We start from the raw sequence: 25318 nt of genomic DNA, 5'->3' as shown, positions 1-25318 counted from the left end.
AACGTGCCCATGCAACAACCTACCTGATGTCGTGGAGGCTGTTGTACAACGGGTGATGCACCTGGTGGCTGATTACTGACCGTGCGTGGTGCTGTGGGGGTGGAAGAACGCGGGGCTCCTGGTGCGAGTGTGGGTGGGGAGGGTGGGGCTGGGGTGGTAGCCTCAACAGGGGAGGGGTGGGGACAGGGGGTGGAGGATGCTGCTCCTTCTTGACACTGAGGGGAGGCGGGGTGGGGAGGCGCGACCTAGGGGGCTCAAGGGGTGCCGCCGCTGCAGCGGGGGCAGGGGAGCCCGTAGGCGCCGAAGCCGGGGTGGGGCTGGGCACGGGAGGTGTGAAGGGCACCTCACTGTTGCTCTGCTCCTGGCTGCGCTGGAGCCCTGATACTTTGGCTGAGCTACAAGTCTTGGACTCGGGACTCTCATTCGTTGGCACACCTGAGAAGAAAAGAAAGAGAAAAATTGTAAGCCATGATGTGAAAAAGTTTTACAAAGTCTTAGACTGTGGACCTCCCATTTAAGACTGATAAAAAACACCTCCCCTTAGTTCACTTGATACATTGTGCTCAATGTTTGCTCAGTGTAAGTAGAAGGTCAGAGTTATTGTGTAATAGCCCTTTAAACAGCAAGTGCTCCAGCTTCTTTAACAGTATTAAGCAGTGTGTTGGCATCTGCTATCTGTATTTCTGTGTTTTCAAAGTCCCCTGTTGCTACAGGAAGCAACAACAACCAAGCTCACAACTTACACGCTGAAAATGGCAAATTAATTTCACTCGATTCATGGATGTCTATGAGATCATGGTTATGTTATTTGATTTAGAGCCTGACCAATACTGGATTCTTGGGGCTGATACAGATATTAGGGAGTAAAAAAATGACAATATCTATGTATCTGCTGATATTGTACAGAGAATATAATATACAGAATATATACATAAACATACATTTTTGTCATTGATTCCTTGAATGTGTTGATCAAACACTGGTGACAAAGATATGTAATAGCAGCAGGAACGTAAATGAAGAAAAAGGTTCAAATATACATAAAATGCAGTGTATATACATAAAAATAAAAACATTCTGCTTTATGTTCTGTTAAAAAAAAATTTTCATATCGGGGCTTATCAAACAACATATACGCCGAAACCCATACAGACCAACACAGCTGTGATAGGTCAAATATTTGCTAATAATATTGGTCACCTGATATATCAGCCGGGCTCCAACAGACACTGAACAATTAACCAAAGATAGCCTAATAATACTGATTTACGTAACTTCTGACTACCAAACGATTGTATGTAATCTCCTTTTGGTAACTAAAGTAATAAGTAATGTGTAATGTGTTTCACTTCCATTCACTGAGCCTCCCCTGAAACTGCCGCCTCCCATTTTGACAACCTCTGATCTGACATATGACTTGCGTGTAATTATGTTTCAGATGTCAAGCCATTTCCTGATTTGATTCAAAAACACCTGATTCCTGAATCAGATAATAGCCATATACAGATATCTGTTTGCCACTGTGTTTTTCCTGAGCAGTGTACATGATCAATGATAAGCTAAACATAGCTCCCTTTCCTCCTTTATAATGTTGTCCCAATGTCTTCTGCCCAAGGTTCCTCTTGTTTCCCTCTCCCTAGGTTCCATTAAGTGTTTAATCAGGTCATTTTCATGCTTGACTATAATCAGATGATCCAATTTCTTCCCGCAATCCAGTCAGTATGAATAAATCACAGCTAATTAAAGTTAAATGTCGGCCCCTATTCAGGGCTTTGCTGAGCACACAATCTGGCATGAAATAATTATGTTTCAATTGTGCTGTGAAGGGAGATCGTGGCCCCTTATCTTGGCCTCTCTGCCACAGTGCCTTTCTATCCTCCCTTCCTGATCTTTCAAGGGATTTGGGAAACCGCAGCAAAGCACTCTGAACTCGACCACTTTGTCTTTACCATTCATCAGGGGTCTTTTCAACAGACAAGAAGCTTTTATAATCAGCATTCCACTGAACAACGACTTTTCATACTTAGGCTGTTGCAATTTAATGACTGTAATTATATGCTGTTGTAGCAGGAAAATGAAAGTGGCAGAAAATGCAGCATCTCGACACCTTTCACATACAAAGGATCTCAAAGCACTTATGAATCTTAATGAAAGTGAAAAGACATTTGGCGATCTCCTGCTTCTCACAGAGTTAAAAGAAAAGCAAAACGGGCGCAAAGAAACAGAGTTTGAGGAGACGGCTGTGTTACAACTACAATAGCTATAGCTTCTCAACTCATTAAAGCTACCAGTGGTGGAATTCATTTAAGCACAGGAACATCACATGCATAGAAAAATCAGAGTAGGAAAGTGTTCACACACGGATAGAGAAAGATAGAGACAGAGGAAGAGAGGAGACAGCCTGGCTCTCTAAGCGGCTCTAATCTACAGCTCTGATGCAGCAGTACTTCAGTCAGAAGGCTTACTAGCGCCTCAATTAAAAAAGCTCCATGGGCACTCTCGACGGTAACAAAAAAATGAGAAGAGCTGGGAGCTGCTGTCAAGCCAGTGAGAACTCGACATGCAGCCCACTAATGGAATATCCAGTCCCTATTAACAGCCTGCTTAATCTTTCAAGGATCCTAACACCCATAAAAAGACCAATAAAAAGGCAGGGCAGAGCTTTTATTTTTTTATTTGTTGAGCTCCCCCTCCCTCGCTCCTTGCGTTTTATGGGAGAACTGGGGCTGGCTAAGGTGTCACGATTTTCTAATGAATTCCGGGGTCCGGGCGTATATAGACCTCCCGATTTATAGGGGTCTGGGATTTGGATTAAACTGTCAGGCTCTCGTTCCTGCGAGCGAAGGAGAAAGAGGGAAGACCGAAGGCACAGACAGACAAACAGGCGAAGAAGCAAATATCCACAGTCGAAATGTCGCCGCTGGGTGATGTTGCCGTGGCAACCTGTTCTCCCAGACACAATGCGAGGCAAGTGATACTGAAGGAAGTCTCACTACGACCACTAGAAGATAGAGAGGGGTTTCTAATACTAATGCAGGGAAGCCAGGGCCACAGTGAGCGGCGGGTTATCTTAATGATGATTCTAATGGGCTCTAATGGAGGCAGGGAGGTATCAGCTCAGACCGACCCATCCCTCATTAAAATCACTCTGCGAGCTAACACACACATACACACAACAGAAGACGGGCACAAAAAAAGTTCTCAGTGAGGGCGCACACACACACACACACACACACACACGCACACAAACACACACACACACACACACACACACACACACACACACACACACACACACACACACACACACACGCACACAAACACACACACACACACACACACACACGAACACACACACACAAACACTGTAGCCCAAATGTCTTCATTATAGTGAAGGGCAGCACAAAGCAAGAAAAATCACATCAAATTTGCTGGAGAGAACTGAAGGGTACATAATTTCAAGGCAGATGCTATTTGCACCCAGGGTGGAATATTAATATGGCTATTTACATCCTGGATCTATAAAGCCCAACATGGCAAACACCCAGGTGTCTGTAGCCAAAATCACTATTTGCATGAGGGCTGTAAATAGCCATAACTATAATCTTTCCCTAAACCTAGTCTCACTGCCTAAACCAACACACAGCCATATTTTTTTAAAATAACCTAAATACTTTTGTTGCCTAACCCTAGCAAACTATGGCTGAAAACTAATTGATAATAATAATAATAATAATAATAATAATAATAATAATAATAATAATAATAATAATAATAATAACAATTATAATAATAATAATAAAAAAAAACAAAAAACTAACAAGCAGTTTCACACTGCAGTCAAATAATAGTTGTTCAAACCCCACCAACCACAGGACAGCCCAGAACTTAAAGCCACCGCAGCATCTTATCAACATTGATTTTGTTGCTCTTTATAGCTAAGATAGGGGTCGGGTGTGAATAGCTTAATTTCTGCTGAGCACAAGTAGACACTTTTCAATTACGTCTTTGTGTCAGAACTGATGGTATCATGCTACGATGTGTTTCTGTTAAGTATATTGTGTGATCACTGCAGGTGTGCCAATTTTGCAGTAGTCTGAAGGTGCATGTAGACTGGGTCTGAGCCTGCCACTGGTCAACTGTTTCAGGCAGTGACGTGGCATCCAATATCTGATTTTCTTCAGTCCCCTGTTGCTACGGGAAACAACAAAGACCTCAGACCTAGCAACCTATACACTGAAAATGGCAAATTAGTCCCTGGGTTGCTAATGGCATGATTTTAAACACACTTGCTGCTCTTTTCTGGCCCCTTAACCATTTTGCAGGGGCACTGTTGCTGCATCCTGGGCTTAGTGCCGCCCAAGATGATTGCGATCGGTTTTAAAGAGCCAGAGTGTGTTTTTTCCCCTATGACAGAATGACAACGTATGGACTCACATCTTTCTCCACAGCACTGTGGAGATCTGGCTATGCGAGACTATTTTAGCAGCAAAGAGGCTGCCAAGACTAGTGAGCAATTGATGGCAGAAAACACAGTTACTATGAATACACTCACCTAATAGATTACTTTGTCATGTTTTTGTGAGTGTTTCAGCAGCAGCCATTTTGAGTGTAAACTAACATGCAGTGATAACAAGATGACAGGAATGCCTCACTGACACATGTCACCTAAGGGCTATATGTAGCAAAATCACTGCTGTTTTTCAACTCACAGCGTCCCCTCGCCGCAAAACCGCACAACTGTCAAGCATTTCAACAAACTGCCAAATTTGGCATCGTTTTGTTCTTCTTTTCCTCGGGACATGGAACAGCACACTTTCCCTGCAATCACATACTGAGGAAAACAGTAGGCAAGCCACAGGCAGTCATGTGAAACAAATGCCGTACGAGCGTGTGTACAAAAAATGTGCTGTCCTAAAGGCCTGTCCTGTAAACCTGAGCAGATGGTGTGAATGAGTCAGGCAGGTTGGAGGGCAGCACCCCCCCAACACACCTCTCCCGTTAGCTGGGTTAGTACACCAGGGGGACAGGGACATTCCCTAGGGGGGTGTTGGCAGGTCTGCTCACCAGATGACATCTCATCCTAGTATTGATCTTTTTATAGTCGTTCCTGTGGCCCTGCTTACTCAGGGGAATTGGGCCTTGCCCCGTGTGCACGTGCTTGGTTTGCAGTGATATGGGGCTGGTGGTTGGAGGGGCGGAGAGAAGAGAGCAATGGGGACTGAGGTAGCAGACGGACAACAGGCCGCTGGGATTTACTGGTCATGACTGATGTGTCCAGCGGGGAGTCTGGGGTGAACACATTGTCGCTTCACAGCTGTTCCTGCCTCCAATATCCTTCACTTGTGACCCTGTTTGCCCCTGTGGAACATCTGGAGAGCTGGCACCAATCTGGTCCTATGTGGCTTTTTACGCAGCCAGATGGCTCAGCTTGGAATGGCTTGGACCAGTCTGGAATGGCTTGGCCCTGAGCTGGACTAGGGTGGGCTGCTTGTCATCATCCAAGAGACCTCAATAAAGGCTAACGTGGCTCCACGCTGTGACTAGGATATCCCTCTAAAACAATGGTTCCACACTTGGTGTCACAAGGCCATCTGGTTTTTAAGGCATGTAAGAAAATACATTTTTGAAAAAATATATAGTAGGCCTGTAGTTAAAGTTAAAGTAAGTGAAGATGGAAAAAAAAAGCTACAGTATATTCAGAGACCCTTTACTCTCTGCTAAACAGCATCATCTTGCATGAGAAAATTACTCAATTAATATAACCAAGGAGTTAATAGAACAATGGCCAAATATCAAGGAGAAGAAAACACAGAATTTGTCACAAAAGAAGCTTATTAACTATGCAAAAATCAAAAAATACATAATACAGGCATGGAGTTAAAAAGTAGAGATGGGACCAACCCAATCCAATATACTATCCAAATTCCCCAACCCCATGTGATTTCTATTTGTAAATAAGCATGCAAATTGAAAGATAAATAGCACTTTTTATGCCTGCTTGGCATTAGCATATCACACTCTCAATACTATCTGCAGCACATGTGAATATCACAAGCCAGAAACCTACAGCACACCACAATGGTTGGAGGACAGCATCACACAAATGACATTACACAAACAAAACAAGCTTCCCAGATGATAGAAACTCTGTTGGGATGATGGTATTGATAGAGGTCCGGTATCTTCAGATATCCAAATATAAGTATCAGAATTAGATCAGAACTAAAATAAAGTCGATTGGTGAGTAATAATCATACAATAAAACGTTTCAGAAAACTAATTTCTGATGCAATATTAATAGGAAATAATCTACTCAAAGTTCATCCATTGCCCTTGTTTTACACAAACATCAGACAGTTATTGCGTTCACTATTTGGGTTGATTGTGCAGTTTATCATTTGTTCTGTACCATTCTTGTTAAACAGAGAATATTATGTGAAACATCCATAAAAAATGTCATTGTCAGGATCATCAGTTTACTTAATGATAGAAAAAGGGGTCCCTTAAGGACCAAAGTTGGAACCACTGCTCTAAAACATGGTCTGTTGACACATGCTGTGTCAAGAACACAATGTAGTGGCCCTGAAGGACAGCACTGTGTACTTTTGTGCTCAAATGCTTTGAGTTGCAAAACTGTGAGCCTTTAAAAAGCATTCACTTTGAAGCTTTTTTTTTTTTTTTAAACCACTTTATTTTAAACACACACCTGGCTACCTGCAAATGGACCCAGCGACCTCATGAATGAGACGAGGGCCCTAGAGAGTATTCTGATTCTGGCTCCAACTAAAACCCTCAGCGAACTAATGCTGTGAATGCAAATAAGTGTGTTACATAAATTACCTGCTCACTGCTGACACGATGCCAGTATATACAACAGCCAGGGAAATATAACCTGTATGCAAAACGCCTTTTCAGATTAGATATGAGGGTATGCAAATTCTCCCTGTGACGGAGAGGGGTGGGGGGGTCGGGGGCTAAGAGAAGCTTAAGGCCACTGGGTGTTCTCATTTACTAGGCAAACACCGCGGTTCACTCCCTTCATGGCTTTGCCAAAGCATAAACAGTCAGGGCAGTGATAAAATAAGGACATGAACAGACAGATATTTAAATAAAGCGGCATATCTGCTGAAAGACGTTGGAGGATGCAGAAGGTATGTGAGAATGTATGCTGCCTTGATCTGTCTCCTGCTGGCTCTGGTTGACAGAATATTCTGCTGCTCTTGACGGTTGAGCTCACAATGATTTGGTTTTTGTACCTCTCTAGACAAGCAATCTGCACAGAGCCAAGGCTTAGCTCACGAGTGAGTGACTGTGGAAGATGGCTATAACAGATACTGGCAGCAAGCAGGAAACCGCAGTCTTGCCAATCAACACTTCATTGCCGTGAGGTATTCAGTCATAAAAAAAAAAAGGTGGAGTGATTTCAACAAAATGATTTTGTATGAGAGGAACAGAAGGGCTGAGCAGTGTTGAATCATTGTGCTAATAATAAAATCATAGGAGAAATTTGCAATGGCTTGCTTTCCCTCACACTATTTAATCTGCCTCGAGCATCTCCAAGCTGGTAACGAGGGGAGCCAAGGCGACGTTTTTGCAAATCACTCAGAGATGTTAATGGGGGAGTGGACGAGGAGTAAGCTGGCCAAGATAGCTAAAGAGTAGGGACAGCTGGCACGTTTCAATTATTTGTCTCTGTCTCTTCGCTGCAGCTGACAAAAGGAGTGGATGGCAGCAGAATGAGGATGGGTGTTAAGCTGTAACACGTTTACAGTCAAAGCCCAGGCATAAATTGAGAACCTAATGTTCATTTCAGAGAGCTGGCAGCTCAAGCTGCGGGATGAATCAGTTTTTCCTGCGCATATCGGATCCCAATTCAAACACCAGCCATATGGTGCAGGACACATATGCCATTCACCTCTCATGGCACATATGCTAATGCTGTGGATGGGACGTGAAGCACATCTTCAAATCGGAAAGGAAAGGGAAAGAGAAAAAGAAAGAGGTTTAAATGTTGACTGTCCAACAGTTCAGTCGTGCTCCAGAAGCAATATTAAACTGTCATAAACCCCTGGCTGTAATGTGCTGCAGACAAGCAAGATGCCTCCATGCTTCCCTGTATGTGTCACAATACCAAAATTTTAACTTTGATACCAACACCAAGATACTCAATGAGACTGAAACAATACTGGTTCTATAATCGATAACTAGCAAATCAGAAACAGAACATCCACAAAGGACATTAACCCTGGACAAAACCATTGCACCCTGCAGCTACAGCTAGCAGCTACATACAGTCTATGGTAGTTAAGTTGAGTGTGTTGTACTTGACAGAGTTGGCTGTTCAGTGTGCTGAGATACGTAATATGTGGGTATCAGTATCATTCTAAGGGCACTGGTACTGGTACTGGTACCCAGTCCTAGTGCAAATAGATTACTATGGATCCATAACAAGTGTGAATGTGAATGTGAATGTTGGGAAATTAATACAAAACAGTTTTTCATAAAAAAAAAAAGTATTGAAAAAATACCTATATTTTGGTGTCCCATGTAACACTATGTCCCTGTTCTTTCCTGGATCTCCATCAGGGCCCACCCCCCCTGCAGAGCTGCTTCTAGCAGAGCTCCTGAGCTCTGGGACTGCCATCAGTCTCAGCTTCTTATGAACACAGCTGGGTCATCTAAGGTCAGTGCCACTGGGCTCCCCTAAATAAAAGGGTGGACATCTTGGAACTTTCAACAGAAAAGCTCAAGTCTAATGGCTCCTCTGACACGGCCCACCCTGCCAGCCTGGAATTTGACCCCTTTCACTGTCACTGACCCATCCCCGACCCCTGTGACCGGTCTTGCCCTGAGGCTGCTGTGGACAGACAGCCAACAGGCAGGGAGAGGGAGGGGTGATCTGAACTTTAAGGATGAATTTGTGTGTTGAAAAGAAGGGAAGCCTTCAGGAGTTATTTGTGCAATGCTGCGAGCACTAGCCTTATCATTTCATTAATTAGCATGACACGCCTGCCTGATGGACTTGAACGCCGCAGCGGCAGCTGTCTCAATTGATTACAGCAGTGGACGTGGTGCTGCAATTATCGAGGTGACTGGAGACAACGCCTGCCACTTCTAATAAAGGACTTAACTCCTGCTTCCCACATCACAGCACAGTGGTGGGAGGACAGTGGCAGCCTCCCTGTGTCTCCCATACCTTTAAGACCTTTTCAGAGTCTCTCCACGGGCTGCTGTGGAGCTCAGTGTGGGCTGTAGTTCTTGAGCAGCGTGTCAGCTTTACTTAAGCTCGCATAACGCCTGAGCAGCATCACTTTGGTGCCCCACAGGAAAGCATCCTCTATTAGCCCACCAACTGGCTCACAATCCACGGAGAATGGAAGGACAGGAGGTAGGGAAGAAAGAGAGAATGAGATGTAAGAGACACAAAGACAGGAGGCTTTTGCCAGGAACCTTCAAGTCCAAGCAGAAACAGAGGGAGTGAGTGCTCAACAATGTAAACAGAAGCACTGCTTTCCAGCCTCATTTCATGTATGAACATGCATGAAGCCCACATGCCTCTAAGTGGATATAATATTATCTTTCAGTGCCGTACTGATTACTTCTCAATGGAAGGGAAATGGCTGGGTGAAAATCCTTCAACAAATCCTAAGTGGCATGACAGTGGGCTGAAAGAGCCTGCATGTTTTTCTTTTCCTCCTCCTCCTCCATCTCCATTTTCACTCCCCACTCAAAAAGCAAAGCAACAATTGGAAGCTGACAGCTCCTAACCGTTCGCCATACCTCATTCACTGTTTTGACATATGCAGCCATTGTTGTTTAGCGCCATGAAAGGGGGTAGGACAAACATCTTTGTCCACGTATCATATTTCCTCGAGTGTTTTGCACATGCAGGGGTTTGTCTGTATGAGTATCACAAGCTGTGGCTTAGACTAAGAAGTTGCCTGAGATGCCCACCTGCTTCATGCAAAAACAGCAGCCATTTTCATAATGTCAAATTACATCCTCTGACAGCCAAGAGTGCTGAGCCAGCCAGCGTTTCCAGGCAGTGGTATTCTATAGGCAGCAACGGTTAAAAACAAATATCTCTTTATCAACAACTGCCAGCGAACTACATCGTCAATCAACCGTTACATTTCTTCTTCTTGTCATGTTCGCATGTTGAAGCTCCTGTTAAAGCTTGGGGTTATCAGTCAGTCAAAGGATTACATTGTACATCACAACATGCCACAGGGCCAAACAAATGCAAACTCAAAACAATATATGCCACCAACCTATTTGCAACCACAGCATTAGCAAACAACGACGGCAAAAATACTGTGCCAAAGGTGAAAAATTGGAAATCTACTCCCTCAAAGTAAGTTCTTACTTGCCCCTGTACAAATTATTTTATTTATTGCAATTATCAAATAACAACAAAGACTAAAGTTAATTGTCATGTTTAATCCAGGGCTGCAACATCTATAAAAGGTCCACTTCAATTTTTCAAAGTCCAAGGTCTTTAAATATCTCAATTTGTCAGTCAAAACCCCCACATATTCAGTTTAATATATTAATAAACAAAGAGGTTTTCTAAATTCAATTAGAACCGATTCAAAAAAGTTGAATGCTGTGTATAAAGTAAAAAACAAAACTGAAAAAACCAAACAAATGTGGTGATTTGCAAATCCTCTATTCACTTGAATGCAGCACAAAGACAATTAATTTAATGTTCAAACAGATTACATACCATCCGCACTTTTTTGTTATCAGGGCTGAATTTTGATTTTCAATCCATCATGTTATAAGCATCACATTGTTTGACCACTAAAGATGTATTTAGAATCATGCTATTTGATAAACTCTGTAGCAAATTGTAGAGTATCTCTCAATCTAGATCTAGTATATATGAAATTCCCTTCCCATGGAGGGTGGCTGGGATGGGGTAAGATCTTACTGGACTGTTTGTCTAAAGATAGCACCCCAGTGTGCATTAAAGTGCTTGCGTTCAAGTTTCACATATCTGTGATCCCCCGAGGGAAACACGCGTTATAGACACACTGATGTAATCAATGCCTCTTCTATAGGAGGATCCTGCTGCTGAGCTGCTCCTGGGGTGCTGCTGGGTAATTAGGCTTACAGATGGAGACCCAGCAGCTGTTGAAGACTAGACTAGAGCTGCCATTTTCCCCTGCTAATGGCTACACGCCAAAAGAGCTGCGTGCTTATGAGTTACAAGCCTTTTTTTTCTGCAGCAGTTGGAGCTTGTGATATTTGAAGGTAGACTTTTAAAAAAATCCTGCACTAGTTTTCTAGGGTATTTTTGGAGGGGGGTGGCGATGAATTGCATGTCAAGGCTGATGACACACTTAGAGGGTCGGGGTGGAGATGTTTGAAATAGCTTTCATACAGAGCTTAGTTAGACAAACACACACAAAAGCCTCCTCAAACTCACTCCCCCTCATCACCCAACCACCATGTTCTCCACCACTGCAGGAGAAGAGCGGCAATTGGAGGGTGTATCAGGTTTGCAAACATTTGCCGTCCTTCCTCGCACCCCATTCATCATTCTTGATTAGAGAGAGAAAGCATGACAGAGAAAGAAGGATAAAGTGACCCAGACTGGGGGAGAAAGAGGGAGTTAATAAGGCAGAGGAGAGGGGATAGCGAGCAGAGGGCAGGAAGCTGTGTCAGGTAAACTAATGGAGACAAGGTCCGGATCCTGACCTGTGGGACTACTGCTAACCTAAGCCCACCACCGTCTGCCCCCATCTCCTCTAAGCCCGAGCCACACATACAGGCAGGCAGTGCTCGAAATTAAGGATGTCCCATTGTGCAGGGGACAATAAAAACAGCACCTGGGACACACAGATAAGGTGTCTGGGGCAATTCTGGGACAGTAGAGAATAGTCGTGTCACGATTCTCCAAAACCATGATTCGATTTGATTCAAAATTTATTTTCTTGCACCGATGCCTATTCCGTTGTTCAACTATCGAGTATTGATTTTTTGTAAAGATCAACAGATCATTGGTTTTATGCCATGACAACTATCATTTACATTTACAATTACAACAATTCAACAAAGTCTAAAAGTATGCAGCCTCCAAGGTGTATTATTATTATTATTATAATAATTATTATTATGCACATGTGTTAATAATGATATAGGGAACAGCGCACATATCAATCTGCAGAGACTGTGCTTGTTCAGGATGCCATCCCTCATCTGCTTTATGATTACAGTAAAAACACCAGGGAATGCATAAAGATGCATAAAACGTGTAAAACAAATACAGATGTATTTTTTTCATCAGATTTATGAAGCCTGATTCTGTTTTAGAAATCTCAGTTATTGTGGAACTGGCAGCACCCACACAAGCCTGGTTTCCTCTCTCACGGTTTGTCATAAATGTATATCGAAACACCCTTAAACATCAGTTTGTAACAAAGTAATTACACCAAATCTATTACATAGAATGAAAAAAATAACTTCAATTTGAGTTAAGAGCAATAAGATACCTATCATGATTAATGGTCAGAACTCAATATGTCGTGATATACTGCAAGTAATTGTATAATACTGTAAGCAAGGTGATGTATAGCTATTTTTTGATCTACTATTGGGATAACTCATAGCATAAAGAACACACCAGCATAGGCATAAAATTTACAAAATCAACCACTGCCACAAATCTTTACATGTATCACAATATCACAACACAGTGTCTTTGAGAATCGATTCAGTGTCACAAAACATAATATTGTGATACTCAAGTATATTGATACTTTCTTATACCCCTGAGGCAGGCAACAACACACACAAAGAGGTACAAGAATCTGGGTCTAGGCTTCTCAAGCCATAGTGGACAAGGAACATTAACAACAGCCTGTACGTTTTCAGGGCTGCTATGAGCTGCAGCATTTCACTGTGGCGTTCCAAGTGCGGCAAGTGTAGAATTGATTTGTTTGGAGTGTGAAGGCGGCGTGTCAGTTTGGGGAAATGTGTGAATGTGAGTATGTCTGCGAGGAGAGGGGGATGCACGGTGAAACAGGAGCGAAATTGGACTCCGAAACGAGCCAAATCGCTTGTGAGATGAAACAGACTACACCAGAAAAAAAAAAAAAAAGAGAAAACAACACAAGGCCCCAGAAAAGTGTCGAGCAAGGCGGGCTGGCACAAAAGCAAAAAAATGAAAAAAACAGAAACAAAACAAACACACTTTTCTTTCTGCTCGACATATTTCAGACTGCAGATGACAAAACAACACTGAAAGAGTTAGAGGAATCAAAATCAAACCGCCAAGTGTGTCTGACTGTTTCATGAAGCCGTGTCGAAGCGGAGGCTCCACACCACATCAAACCCTGTAAATTCTCCTGAAAGCCTCCTCTCTCCCTTTAGCAGCCAGCGCCTAGATTATTGTGTGCAGCTAAAAGGTAAGTGCTGGGAGTGTCACACTTGAGAGTGTGTTTTAAGCACCATAAAGTATCAAGACCCAGATGGCTCATCCTCTCTGAAAAACATGTCCACTCTACCTCAGCTCCAGCAGCACCTGCTACCAGGATTAGGTCAGTGCTACGCCAACCCAGCACACTAATACAGTGCAGCGTGGCTGATAAGGAGCCCAGGGCACTTCAGCACTTGCCCCACACTTAACAGCTGATGAGTCAATACCTGTATCATTAGTGGTAGTGATAGGCGTATATAGATCTTTTCCAAAAACGCAGGGAGGCACAATTTTGATGCAATTTGTCACTGTTAGGCTTCAACAGATGTGATCTTTGGAGGGTCGGTATCAGTGCTGATAGTTTTGGACTGAACATGACTGGTTTTGATTATGCTACGCAATATGTTGGTAAAAAAAAAAAAATCTTTAACAGATGTTGAACAACAAAACTGATTTCCAGTAACAATAATGATATTCATGATCAAGTGCTTTGATGCATAATACCTCAATTTAGGTCATGAGTTTCTTAAAGGACCAGTGTGTAAGATTTAACAGTATCTAGCATTGAGCTCACATGTTGCAAACACCTCATCTCACTCTCTCCTTCGAGTGTGTGGGACAGGGACACTCAACTTGCTTTGCTCAGGGGTTACTTTGGCAAATTGACAGGAGGCGGGGGCCAATAATTAAACAAACAATAATAATGTTATTCATCAGCTGGTATTAAAGTAAAATTTTCTCATTGTGCTCCCAGGTTGGAACACTGCACTCAAACTAGCATGGTCTGACTTGTGATGGTGCCTGATATTAGCAACTTTGCATAAAGCAATTTACATACAGCAGTTTAGGACTGACATGAGGTGGCAGAACAAAGGCAAATTCATGTGTCCGTTTCACTGTGAATTGCCTATCCTCACTTTTGAAAGTTCTCTGTTTGCTGTCCTCAGTCATCTTTGTTAAGTGGCAAATCCACAGCACAGCAGGTAGCTGTATGCAGAAATTTAGTATCACCATAGGCAGAAGTTACAGGGAACCAGGGGCCAGACACCCTTTCCTAGGAAAAACAGTGTGAGTCCATGCATTTTCATTTTTCATTTTCAATTAAAAATGGTTGAAGGGCCATTCAACATCCTGTCAGGGGCCAGATTTGTCCCACAGACTGCAAGCTGAGTATCCTGGTGACTGTGAAACTCAACACAAAATGTGAAAAGCTGTATCTGGAGCCAGTTTTTGGTTTGTCCATTCTGGACTATTGTAAAAACATGGCAGTTCAACGTGGTGGACTCCATGGAAGAGGACCCGTGCCCTCTGTAGATATAAAGGGCTCATTCTACCGTAATGATTCTCATTTTCAGGTGATTATACACTAATGAAAAAATACTTTATAGTCCATTTCTGCCATATTCTGCCAATAAATACCTATAAATCTTACACACTGGACTTTTAAAAACAAAGAGTGCTGTACTGATCAGTGCTACAATATATACAATCAATAAAAGTGCATTATATAGAGGTGGGAAAAAAATATTTTGACAAAACGGAAATATCAGCAAGACTATATATCAGTCTCACTCTGCTGATAGTACTCTGTACACACTTCTCCATGGGTCATGTGGCATTGGAGCAATTCCTCTCACTCCTTCCCAAAGCAAACAGCAGTGAAATCCCAGTCCTGCTGCTCGCCCCTCAACACAGCAGCACTAACCCAACAGCCAGGGAGGTTGGAGCCCATGCTCTGCTGAATGGGGTATTACAGTCAGTCAGAGGCCATTAGGGGCCCCACCACCAGGGCCCAGCGCAGGGAATTCACCGGTAGCCAAAAACAACAGCCAAACAGATGACCGCTTGAATATTGGAGGAGACCACACTGTGCACACTTAAAAAAAAAAAAAAACCTTCCCAAAACGTAGGCCCCTGTGTCTCAGCGAATTACCGCCTGTCTGTTAACAAACACTGGGACGATTAATGGCAGTCATGGCCAGTGAAATACAGGACCAAACACAGTCTTTTCTCAGCAGTGCGTGTCGGGTTACTGCTTTCACCATGTGTTGAGTTCAAGGCTAATAGCTAGGCTCTATCGCAAAACCCCTCCAAACCCGGCCCTCTGTCAAACATACTGTACTAGTCCAAACCTGCGGTATTGCTTCGAGACAGAGTGGCTCTGATAAGCCACTGACAGAAACATGGATGCTAGTATGCTGCCACTGGAAAGGTATGGAGCTCAGCAATACTGAACAAACAGCAGAGGAGGACCACCCATCTGGAAATACTTGGAAAATACTTTATATGGCAGGCTGATATTCCTGTTGATTTGGGATCTTGTTTCCTGGGTTCATCTCTTTTCTCCCCAGAAGCCTCTCTGGCACGTTCTACGAATGCATGGATGTCCTTGTCCGTCATGGAATCTGAAGCATTTTACATCCGTTCTGTTGCTGGCGATGGTTTTTCCATCTTTATAAGCTTGTGTGAACCGCTTCCCAAAATGTCCAATCCATTACAAGCATGTTTGTAATATCCATCTAGGCTGATGACTGTCCCCTTGCCAGCGATTGTACATTATCCAAGCGTCGTGTTTGGCCACAATCGCCTACCATCTGGCTTTGTCAATGAGCGTTACAGCCTCATCTGCAAACAACATTGGCTCTGAACCGCTCAACACAGATGAGCTTAAAACGCACATAGCGGGGAACTGGGATCTTCAAACAAATGCAGGGCGGGGGAAAAAAACCCACTCTCGTTGGCAGAGTGACTGGAGCTTGGAATAAAGGATTAAAAACAAGAAAACCTGCAAGTGATCACAGGCGACACGCTTTACATTTCAGGCCTGACAGTAGTGATAAGACGCTGGTCATGTATTCTCCCAAGTAAACAATGGAAATGCCTTCCACACTGCAGCTGGCTGCGTCTCCATTGGAGGAGGAGGAGGAGGATTAAGATTAGACAGAAGATGTGATGAGAGCTACTGCTCTCTAGAGTTATCCTTTCTAAATTCTTTCCTTTATCCCTTCTAAAAAAAACAAAAACAAAAAAGGGAGCCTACATAGATTTTAGCCAGTGGTGCTTCCCTGTTGAGTTGGGAGTCAACCTGTGATTCACAAGTTGGTCAGTTAACTGCAGGGGATGCAGCTCATCTGCCAAAAAAGCTTTTCCCTTGTCAGGGAGCCTCTGATTTCCTCACTCACTGTTGATGCATCAGCTCCCTACACACGGCTAAGACCTTAGTTTGAAGTGAAGCAGTTAGTGAATTCGACCGCAGTTAGACTGCTGCTAAGAAGGGTTGGGTTCAGCATGCAACTTTGCTATCAATGGGATTTCTCTGCTTATAAAAATCATTTACTGAATCATATTTTCTCGGGAATCTTTGCCCACTGAGCATAGCCAAAAAACACATCATATCAACTACTATCTTCACCTTTTGCCTTGATGACAGTAAACCTGGTTTAAACATTAAGAATGCTGTCTCCCCACTGTGTGCTTGCAATTGATGGCAGCACAAATAGAAATGTCAGCTGAGGTGTAAATGTCACCTCTGGGTCAAAGCCACAGTAAAAGAAACTCACATGTGCTGACGGTGATACAGGTGAGGGGAATCATGCATGGAAAGGCCAGGATGGCACTGAGATTAAATTTCATCATTTAACCTGAACAGGGGAGACAGCACTGAAAAGCCTCAGGGTGCACTGGCCTCCGCTGTGTATCGGAGATGGCTCTGAGGTTGCACACTAATACTCAATACTGAAGTGATTCAATATGTTTGCTTTGATTTTGTCTTATAAACTGTGAAGCCATCTGTAGAAGTCAGCCTGTTCTTAAGCACACAATATGTAATTTCTGCCACTAATAGTAGCGTAGGATCATGGGAGTTGTTTTCTTCATTGTTAAACAGCCTTTATTGCTGGCAAAAATTTGACATGACAGGCAGAAACCATGTTTATGGTAATATATTTAACTTTTATTCATGTTACATTTAGTCACGTTAGCTGACATCCCTCCTCGCTCTCTAACATATCTGACGTACCTTGTATTTTCCCTGAAATTATTGCAACTAGGGGAAGCACACTGTTACCTTAAATAAATTATGGATTTCTCTGGGTTAAACCATTGTTAGAAACATTTTAAACAATGTAAGTACACAGTCCAACAAAATATATAACATAGGTCTAGCATTTTTAGAGGTATTAGCCTATCACAGTTATATCTGTCTATTGTTTTTTTCTTTTTTTTTTTTCTTTATTTATGTTTTTTATTTATAACACTGGTGGAAGTTTACTGTTTCAGTGGGTAGATATAATTTTTGACAAAAAAGTTTATTGTCAAGCTGTAAAATATCCTGCCACTGTATAAAGAATACCAGACGATATAGTGACAGATTTTTTAATTCCCCACTATTAATAGTGGTCCCAAAAATCCAGTATCTGTCCTAAGTTTAATGCAGAAATGCTGCAAATCATAGCTTTATCAGTAAGATGGAAACTTCTGACATGTACCTGCCATTATACACTGAAGATGTATAGTGAAAGTGCAGAAGCTAAAATGCCGCTCATGCCCCTGACAACTTATCCCCAAACTCCCCCATGGCCTTTAGTGATTGTGTAATTGTTCCCTCTCCACAGCTAAAGCTGAATCCATATTCAGTCAATGAACACAGAGCCACACAATGGAGCCTAATCACACAGCCTTCAATGTGACTCCCATTTTCTGTCACAATAGCTGATCACCACCCACGGGCTCGCTGACACAGATGACAGGGACTGATAGGGCTGACTGACAGGTGTCAAGCGCCCTGACATGTAATGGCTAACATAAACAAGAGGGAGAGATACACAGAGTTTCTGCTCCGTGATTGAAGCTCAACCAGTGACCCAATACTCCAAACAGGAGCTAAGTTAATATTTCATGTGCACTGGGCTCTCTGCACAGAGCAGACACTTTTCTAATGGACATAATAGTGCTCTAAAGGGGCCACCGAGTGCACACGGGGATAGCATGACATATTAGCAATGACTTTACAAGCCAGCTAATTGCTGTGCATAGAAAATCAGGAGTGTCTTTGAAACCAGGCGCTTGTAAGAGCTGCTGCAGTTTGACATCACTTCCTGAATCATACAAAACCAAACAATTCCCTTCAGTCAGCTTTCCAAGGTGCCAGGCCATAGAGGGATTGTGGGTAATGTGGCTCGGTCCCTTTGACTGCCTGCCACTCTACATAAATAATACATGACGATGTAATCGTAATTTAAAACGCTATAAATATTGAAGAAGAATTAAAATAATTTATGGAACACCGCAGTGTAACAGGATGTGTGCTAGTGTATGTGTGTGGGAGTGTTTTGTCTCCTTTCACTCTGCTCTCGCTGCGTATGGTGAGACGATGGGCAGCAGCGGTGCAAGCTGGGAATTCTGTAATTGCTTTTTCTGTCCCTGAAGCAGGCCTTCCTGCTTTAAATCAAAAAAGGCAATCTCTGTCAGTAATGGCTCAATTAATAATTAAACACGTGTCTTATCTCCGCCGAGCTCCCCCTATTTATTTTCATCTCTCCGACAGGGATGGCTGCACAAACAGCATTAGCACTATCAATAAAGGGAGCATTAATATCAGCCCCTTTCTCCAAAAACAAATCACCCAGCTCATAAACTGTCCTATGTCTGTGAACAGTAATAACCCAAAGATTAATAAAGAAACATATTCTGTATTCTTTGGTTTTCTCCCCAGTATTTTCTCTCCCTGAACTGATAGTGTTAGCTAACCCGTCTGCCGTCTGGATTCTGCGACGGGTTTGTACCTTTTTAATATTTTAATTAAACCAGGGGAACACAGGAGCCGCTGTTCTCGTTCTGTAACAAGCAAGGTGGTGTTAGAAGGAAGAGGGATGGTTTCTTTTATGACTGTAAAAAATCAGACACGAACTTGAGTCATGGTTGCCTGTTTTCATAATAATGTAAACACTGTAAACTATAAATTCAGTCCCTTACAGAGCGCAATAATAAGGATTGCCCTCCTGCCAAGGACAAATAAAGTGCCATGCTGGGCTAGTAAATTTAGTAACTAATTTGTCCAACTGGACATGTGGTAAAAAATAACAAGTTTGATTATCAATTAATCGTTCAGGTAATTTTTTTATGCAAAAATTGCAGAAAATGCTATTTTCAGGCTCTCAAAGATGGAGATTTCTCAGTATATTATCATATTAAACTGAGTAGATTTAGTTATGGACTGACAAAACAAAAAATGACTTAACTTAAAAGTCTTTGTTGTTATTTGATATTGTAATAATAAGAAATTTTGTACAGGGGAAAATAAAAATTGACTTTGAGAAAGTAGATTTCTGACCCACTTGCACAATAAATGCTGAACCATGCCCTTAGACTTACAAGTTAATAAAATACAATAAATATTAAATGTTAAAAATGCTTGTCAGTGCGATTGATTAGGTGAACTTAATATCTTAAGCTTATTGAACATTTTTTTCTCATATAGCCTCCAACTGAATTAATATCAAGTTAATATGACTATTAAAGTAACTATCTCAACTTGTCTTTTCAAATTCTGCCAGGCAGTTGCACACCAGCTTTTTAAAGTTAAAACAATTAGTGTATTTTTACAGTGTACATGCAGCCAAAATTACCAACCACCAGCTCTGGTTTGCACATACTGTGACTCTCAAATATGAGTTCCCAAACCCCAAAACACCAGAGCTTGACCATAAATGCTATGTCAATACAGACACATTGGCCTTCTTGATAAAGACAGCATATCCGGCGAGATGCCTGGACTTTGTCAAACAAATCACAGTAGGCAGCGGAGGTGAGCTTCACCAGGCTTAGATTCCACAGCAGTGATGGCTGCTTTCAATTCCAGCGCTCGCTAATCTGGCTGTGTGAAGCCTCCGCAGCCCTTGTGTTTTTCCAGCAACATGTCTGCCCTCCAGTCATCCAGCCAGCCAGCTGACCAGCCAGCCAGCCAGCCACACTCTCCGTCCACCTCCACTCTATCCTGATTCAGCGACGGCGAAAAGCTGATTTGTTGGTCAGAGGGTCAACCTCCATTCATTATTTAATGGGTGAGAGGCTGCAAACAGTCGGGCCGGCCACCGAGGTTAGTGATACATTACACTGACCTGGCCAGAGGAGAGCTGCCTGGCCGAATACAAACATGCTCTCTCATCTACTTCACTATGCCTGAGCTGCCCTCAATCCCCCCTGCCCCTGACCTTGCTGCTCCCCTCTCCAATCACCATCCTCCCCTCCCTTCTCTGGCATTCACAATCCAGCAGGTGAGACTGTTTCATTTTCCTGGAGCTTGCAGTGCGGCGGGGAGGCCTGTAGCTACGGCTGGCCCAGGTAACGGAAGAGGAGGAGGAGGAGGAGGAGGAGGAGGTGGAGGAGGAGGCCATAGCTCTTTTATTGACATGCGGCAAACAGCAGTGGCGGAACAAAGGCCACTCAGCACCTATTGAGAGAGCAGGCCTGCAGACAGGGTGGTTGATTAGCGATTCGACACGGGGACCCTGGACTGTGTAGCACATAATGAGAGCTTAGGGAGCAAGCCATGAGCCGATGGGGGAAGGAGGTACGGCGGAGGCGGGCTGAGGATAGAAGAAGGGGAGAGGCGGGGTTCTACCATAAGGAATTGATTTCCCACAATGGCAGATTGATATATGAGTAAAAGGGCTCCGTATGAAAAAAAGCAAAGGGTATGGGCAGATCCTAAATCCTTAAGCTACAGCATTGGTAATGTGTTTATATATAAACAGTTAGAGGATAAGCTCTAAATCCACTGCCAGGCTAAATGGTTTATGCATCTTTTTTGTTTGTTTACTTCTGTGTCAATTAAGCAAATTGGTCCGACATCCCTGACGAGCAAGAGAACTAAAGTGAGTGGATTTTGCATTCATGTCCAAAAGCTTCTATCTCCCTGAACGCTGCGGTAACCCCGTCTTCACCTTTCATGCGGCCTCAGAGAGATGTTAACAGAGTCAGATGTGCATGATGGGAGTTGTATGTGTGTGTGTGCGTGCTTTTTTTTTTTTCCTCATCTTCGTCTGCACGCTCTCTCCTTCCTTTGTTCCACTGGTCTAATCCAGTATGTGTGGGCCGGTAAGTTTAATGGAAACAATTTATTAAGTCCGGCTTAAAATGCCATCTGCAGCTAAGCCTCCCAAAGCCGCTAAGCTCCTGGTTTCGCCCCGGAGCTTGCTGTGTTCACGCTTACTGTAATGCTCTGTTTAAAATGAGCACAACGGGTCAAAATTAATCAGGATTACAAGGGCACAAATCCACTTCAGAAATGGGTTTTCTACCAATCTTCCTCCTGCTATCCCAAGATGCCCCAGGTTTGTCTGGTGGACTACACACCACATGGGTTTATCCTCACACCACGGCAGGTAGCACCTTACTAGGACAACAGGACCTCAAAGAGTACAAGGGCGCAAAGAAAGATTCAGCCTAGATACTTCGGATGGAAGAAAAATATCGATACCCTTAAAGGAGCATTGTGTAGCAACTGCAAATGCAAAAATGAGTGCAGTATATTAAATAGGTTAAAATACTATTTAATACACAATCTGTGGTTGAAGTGGTCTGTGTTCTCTGCCCCCTTCCTCCCCAAACTCATGGAAAGCTCTGCAGGCTGCAGACTTTGGCTTAAATGGCTGCCTGCATCACTGCCTGCCAAACCCCACTAACATATTGCTCAATTTAACCGTTATCAACATCTATGCCTTCTACAAGATTATAAATGATTTCTTACAACTCTTAAACAGACACTTACTCATTCAGCAAACATTCAGCGTCAATTTGAACTCTCACTTTCAAATGGGGACAGTCTGCAGCTGCCAGAGAAGAACTTTACGTTCACTTTCCACTTTACGTCACATGCTAAACATATAATAATATGTGTGCACACTTTCAGGCATATATTTCATTTACTCTGTGGAAACAAACTAACAGCTACTTACTTCACATTGCTAACTCAATCTGCCACTCTGGCTTCAACACTTCACACTGACCAGCTACAGCAACCTACAAGGTCAAAACTCAATATTCCCAGTGGGTTTTGAAAAATACAGCTAAGGGCTCGATTAGACTTGGCCCGACATCTTATTTTTTTATTTATTATTTTCTTATGGCACCAGCTTGTTAAACAGGAACAGCTACATGCAGCAGTTTGCATCAAAATATGTTTTATTTACTACAACAATAAGCAGTATAGCAATGATTCTGCAAAAAACAACTGTGCGTTGTTTAATATCAAATCACAATACTTTAAGAATTGCAATACATGTCAAATTGACACTCAACTATTGTGATAATATCAAATCAGGAGGTAAGTGTATTGTCCCAGCCCTAGCTATCGCTCATAAACCCACAAAGACAAAATTCAACAGAGTCGCTGCAGATTCCAAAGTGTTCATCTCAGATATTTCTAGCCAGTGACAGCTGGGTGATAACTCCCCACCACTTCCATAGGCGCAGCATTGTGAAATGTTATAAGAGAGCCTACCAGTGGAGTGTTTATCAGTGCTCTGTGGAGGTGCCCGTACATGCTCAGGAGCTACATTTAGCTTCTCATTCGCCTTCAAGCAAGTGACAACGGTAAACTCTGACCTGCGATTCAATAAGAGTAGCCCTGAGTGGAGCACAAGTCTTCGCAGCGCTTTTACTTAAACATGCCATCCTCCAGGAAATCGATAATTTGCAGGAGGTTTAAGACAGGAAATAAACAAAAACCAATAAGTGTTAGATAATGCTTGCCCTTTGCTGTACCTTCCTACCTCATAACCACCAACACAGACAGACACTCAACAGAACTTGTGCAAGCTCTTGGGTAACAACATCCACAGAGAATTGCTCACTGTGTGCTGTGTTATTACAGATACTATTAGCCTGTGCTATTATCAGCTGTTAGCTTGCGTCTATAATAGGCTGTCAACAGACGAGCGACGTAGAGATGACGAAAGGAAATATGAGAGAAAGAAGGCAAGGGTGTCTGGGTTTTGCCCAAAACCATGTTCAGTATGTATAATTACAGCGCTCTGCCTTCGCTGATTACAATGTTGGTCTTTCCTCTCTTCTATTAATCCTGAACCGTTTCATTAACATGACAGACTGCGGGCCTGTGTGCAATTTGGACTTAACCTCAACTGTTTGTAACCGTAACTGCTCACCAAAATAAAGTTCAGAAAGGAGCGGGACGTTGAAAAGAAAGGAAGAGGTAAAAGAAACAACAGTCATTACCTAGAGAGATGTACAGGCCAAACATCATCACAGCATTATATATTTATGTGTGCCATAATGTGTGTGTGTGTGTGTGCGGGAGTGTCTCCCAGCCAACAACTCGACAGGCCTGGTGATCAGAGGAAAGAGGGCTTTTCATTGGTCCCACAGGACCGTGAGCGAGACCGGTAATGGGACACATACGCCGCATTCTAAACCAGAGGAAAACAGCCTGTGGGCTGCTCTGTATTACACATACACACATTTTACACAGAGAAAAACCAGTCTAGGCCAAAAACAAACACTGTCCTAGAATCCATTACAGCACAAAACATCAACATGGGAATGGGAGAAGAGAGCCGGCTGGTGGCAGCTCTACAATCGTAGCGTGATTCCTAATCATCAAATCACTTCATCACACTGCTGATTTCTCTGCCGCCTCACCCTTTCTAACCCTTAATTCTAATCTGGTAACCTTCTTCTATATTACTGTTTCTTCCAAACAGGATCTGCTTGATCTGTGTGACAATCAGGAGAGACGCTGATTGGATTATCTGGATGTAATTCCACGGTCCTAATCCTCAGCCCTGTGTGCACATTAGCAAGATCCACAGAGGCCTCCGTTCGCCAGCTGACATAGACGGGGTGTTGGAGTGCGTGGATGTGTGTAAAAGGCTATGTCTGTGCATGTGCCTGTGCTAGCAGTTCTCCATGGCAGAGTATGTTTATACGCAGCCATGTTCTGTACGGGCATGCAGGGAAAATAAGTCAACACCCTGACAGCTGACAACAGCAGTAGTCCAGCAGCCTGGTGGAGAATAGATGGAGTCAGACACGGTCTAGTTGTTTTCTAAACCATGCAAGTCTGGAAGTCATTGTCATTGTGAACGCTGGTTTCACGAGGCTGACGCTGGTCACAGGTCATCTACATCACACCGCCGGCAGGCCTGGTTTCTCTCCTCCTTGTCAGCCATGCTTTTCCACTGAGCAGTCAAAGCTACTGTGCTAAACCAAGCAACACCTTCATTCGTTGTTGAGAGGGAATCTAGCTTTCACAGTGCATGTGGAGGTGAATAAAACATAGGTAAACAAACTAGGGTTGGTCCGATACTGATACCAGTATCTGAAAATGCCTACAATACTGCCTAAAAAGCTGGTATTGACCTCTGGTACTTCCCTGCAGTGTCCAGCACATATTTTTTCCCCAGAATGGCAAAGTCTCGTTCGATGGCGTTTATTTTCTGTATGTATTTGATCATGTTTTATGATAGGTTTAAAGTGGGCCAGGTTAATGGTAGCAGTCATATCACATTGATACGAGCACTGGTCTTAGATTGGTATTGTATCTGTATTGAACGATTTGTAAAATTTAGATGCTGGAATCGGTATGGGGAAGGAAAAAATAGCACTGCTAATAAAAACCTCTCATTTGTGAATGTCAAAATGCAGAAGGAAGATTTTTATTGAATTCTGCATCACATCCTTGCATTTAAAAGTTGAATTCAGAAGAGGAGTGGTCCACAGCAAAAGCAAGATGAAAAACAAACCAACACTGGTCAAAAGCCTTTTTATTTTTAACAGTGACAAACATGAATGTCTACCTCACACTGATGTATATTCTTTGTATGGTTAAAGAAGTATTGTTGTCCAAAAAGTGAGGTGGAGCCATAGACGGTA

At 42.9% G+C, this 25318-nt stretch overlaps 1 protein-coding gene across 10 annotated transcripts in view; it reads right to left on the bottom strand.

Moving 5' to 3' along the window:
• fbrsl1 (fibrosin-like 1) overlaps window positions 1–25318 on the bottom strand; it is a 388555-nt gene that overhangs the window by 21645 nt on the left and 341592 nt on the right. For all 10 annotated transcript variants that reach the window (XM_084729063.1, XM_084729058.1, XM_084729066.1 and 7 more), the window contains one exon: window positions 24–435. In XM_084729063.1, coding sequence (XP_084585189.1) covers window positions 24–435 — 412 coding nt within the window. The remainder of the gene's footprint in view (window positions 1–23; window positions 436–25318) is intronic.

Source organism: Lutjanus erythropterus, chromosome 10 (genome assembly GCF_056507025.1).
Source record: "Lutjanus erythropterus isolate fLutEry1 chromosome 10, fLutEry1.hap2, whole genome shotgun sequence".
NCBI classification, from domain to species: Eukaryota; Metazoa; Chordata; class Actinopteri; order Lutjaniformes; family Lutjanidae; genus Lutjanus; species Lutjanus erythropterus.
The sequence above is the reverse complement of the archived record's forward strand: the minus strand, read 5'-3'. Positions and strand labels throughout refer to the sequence as shown.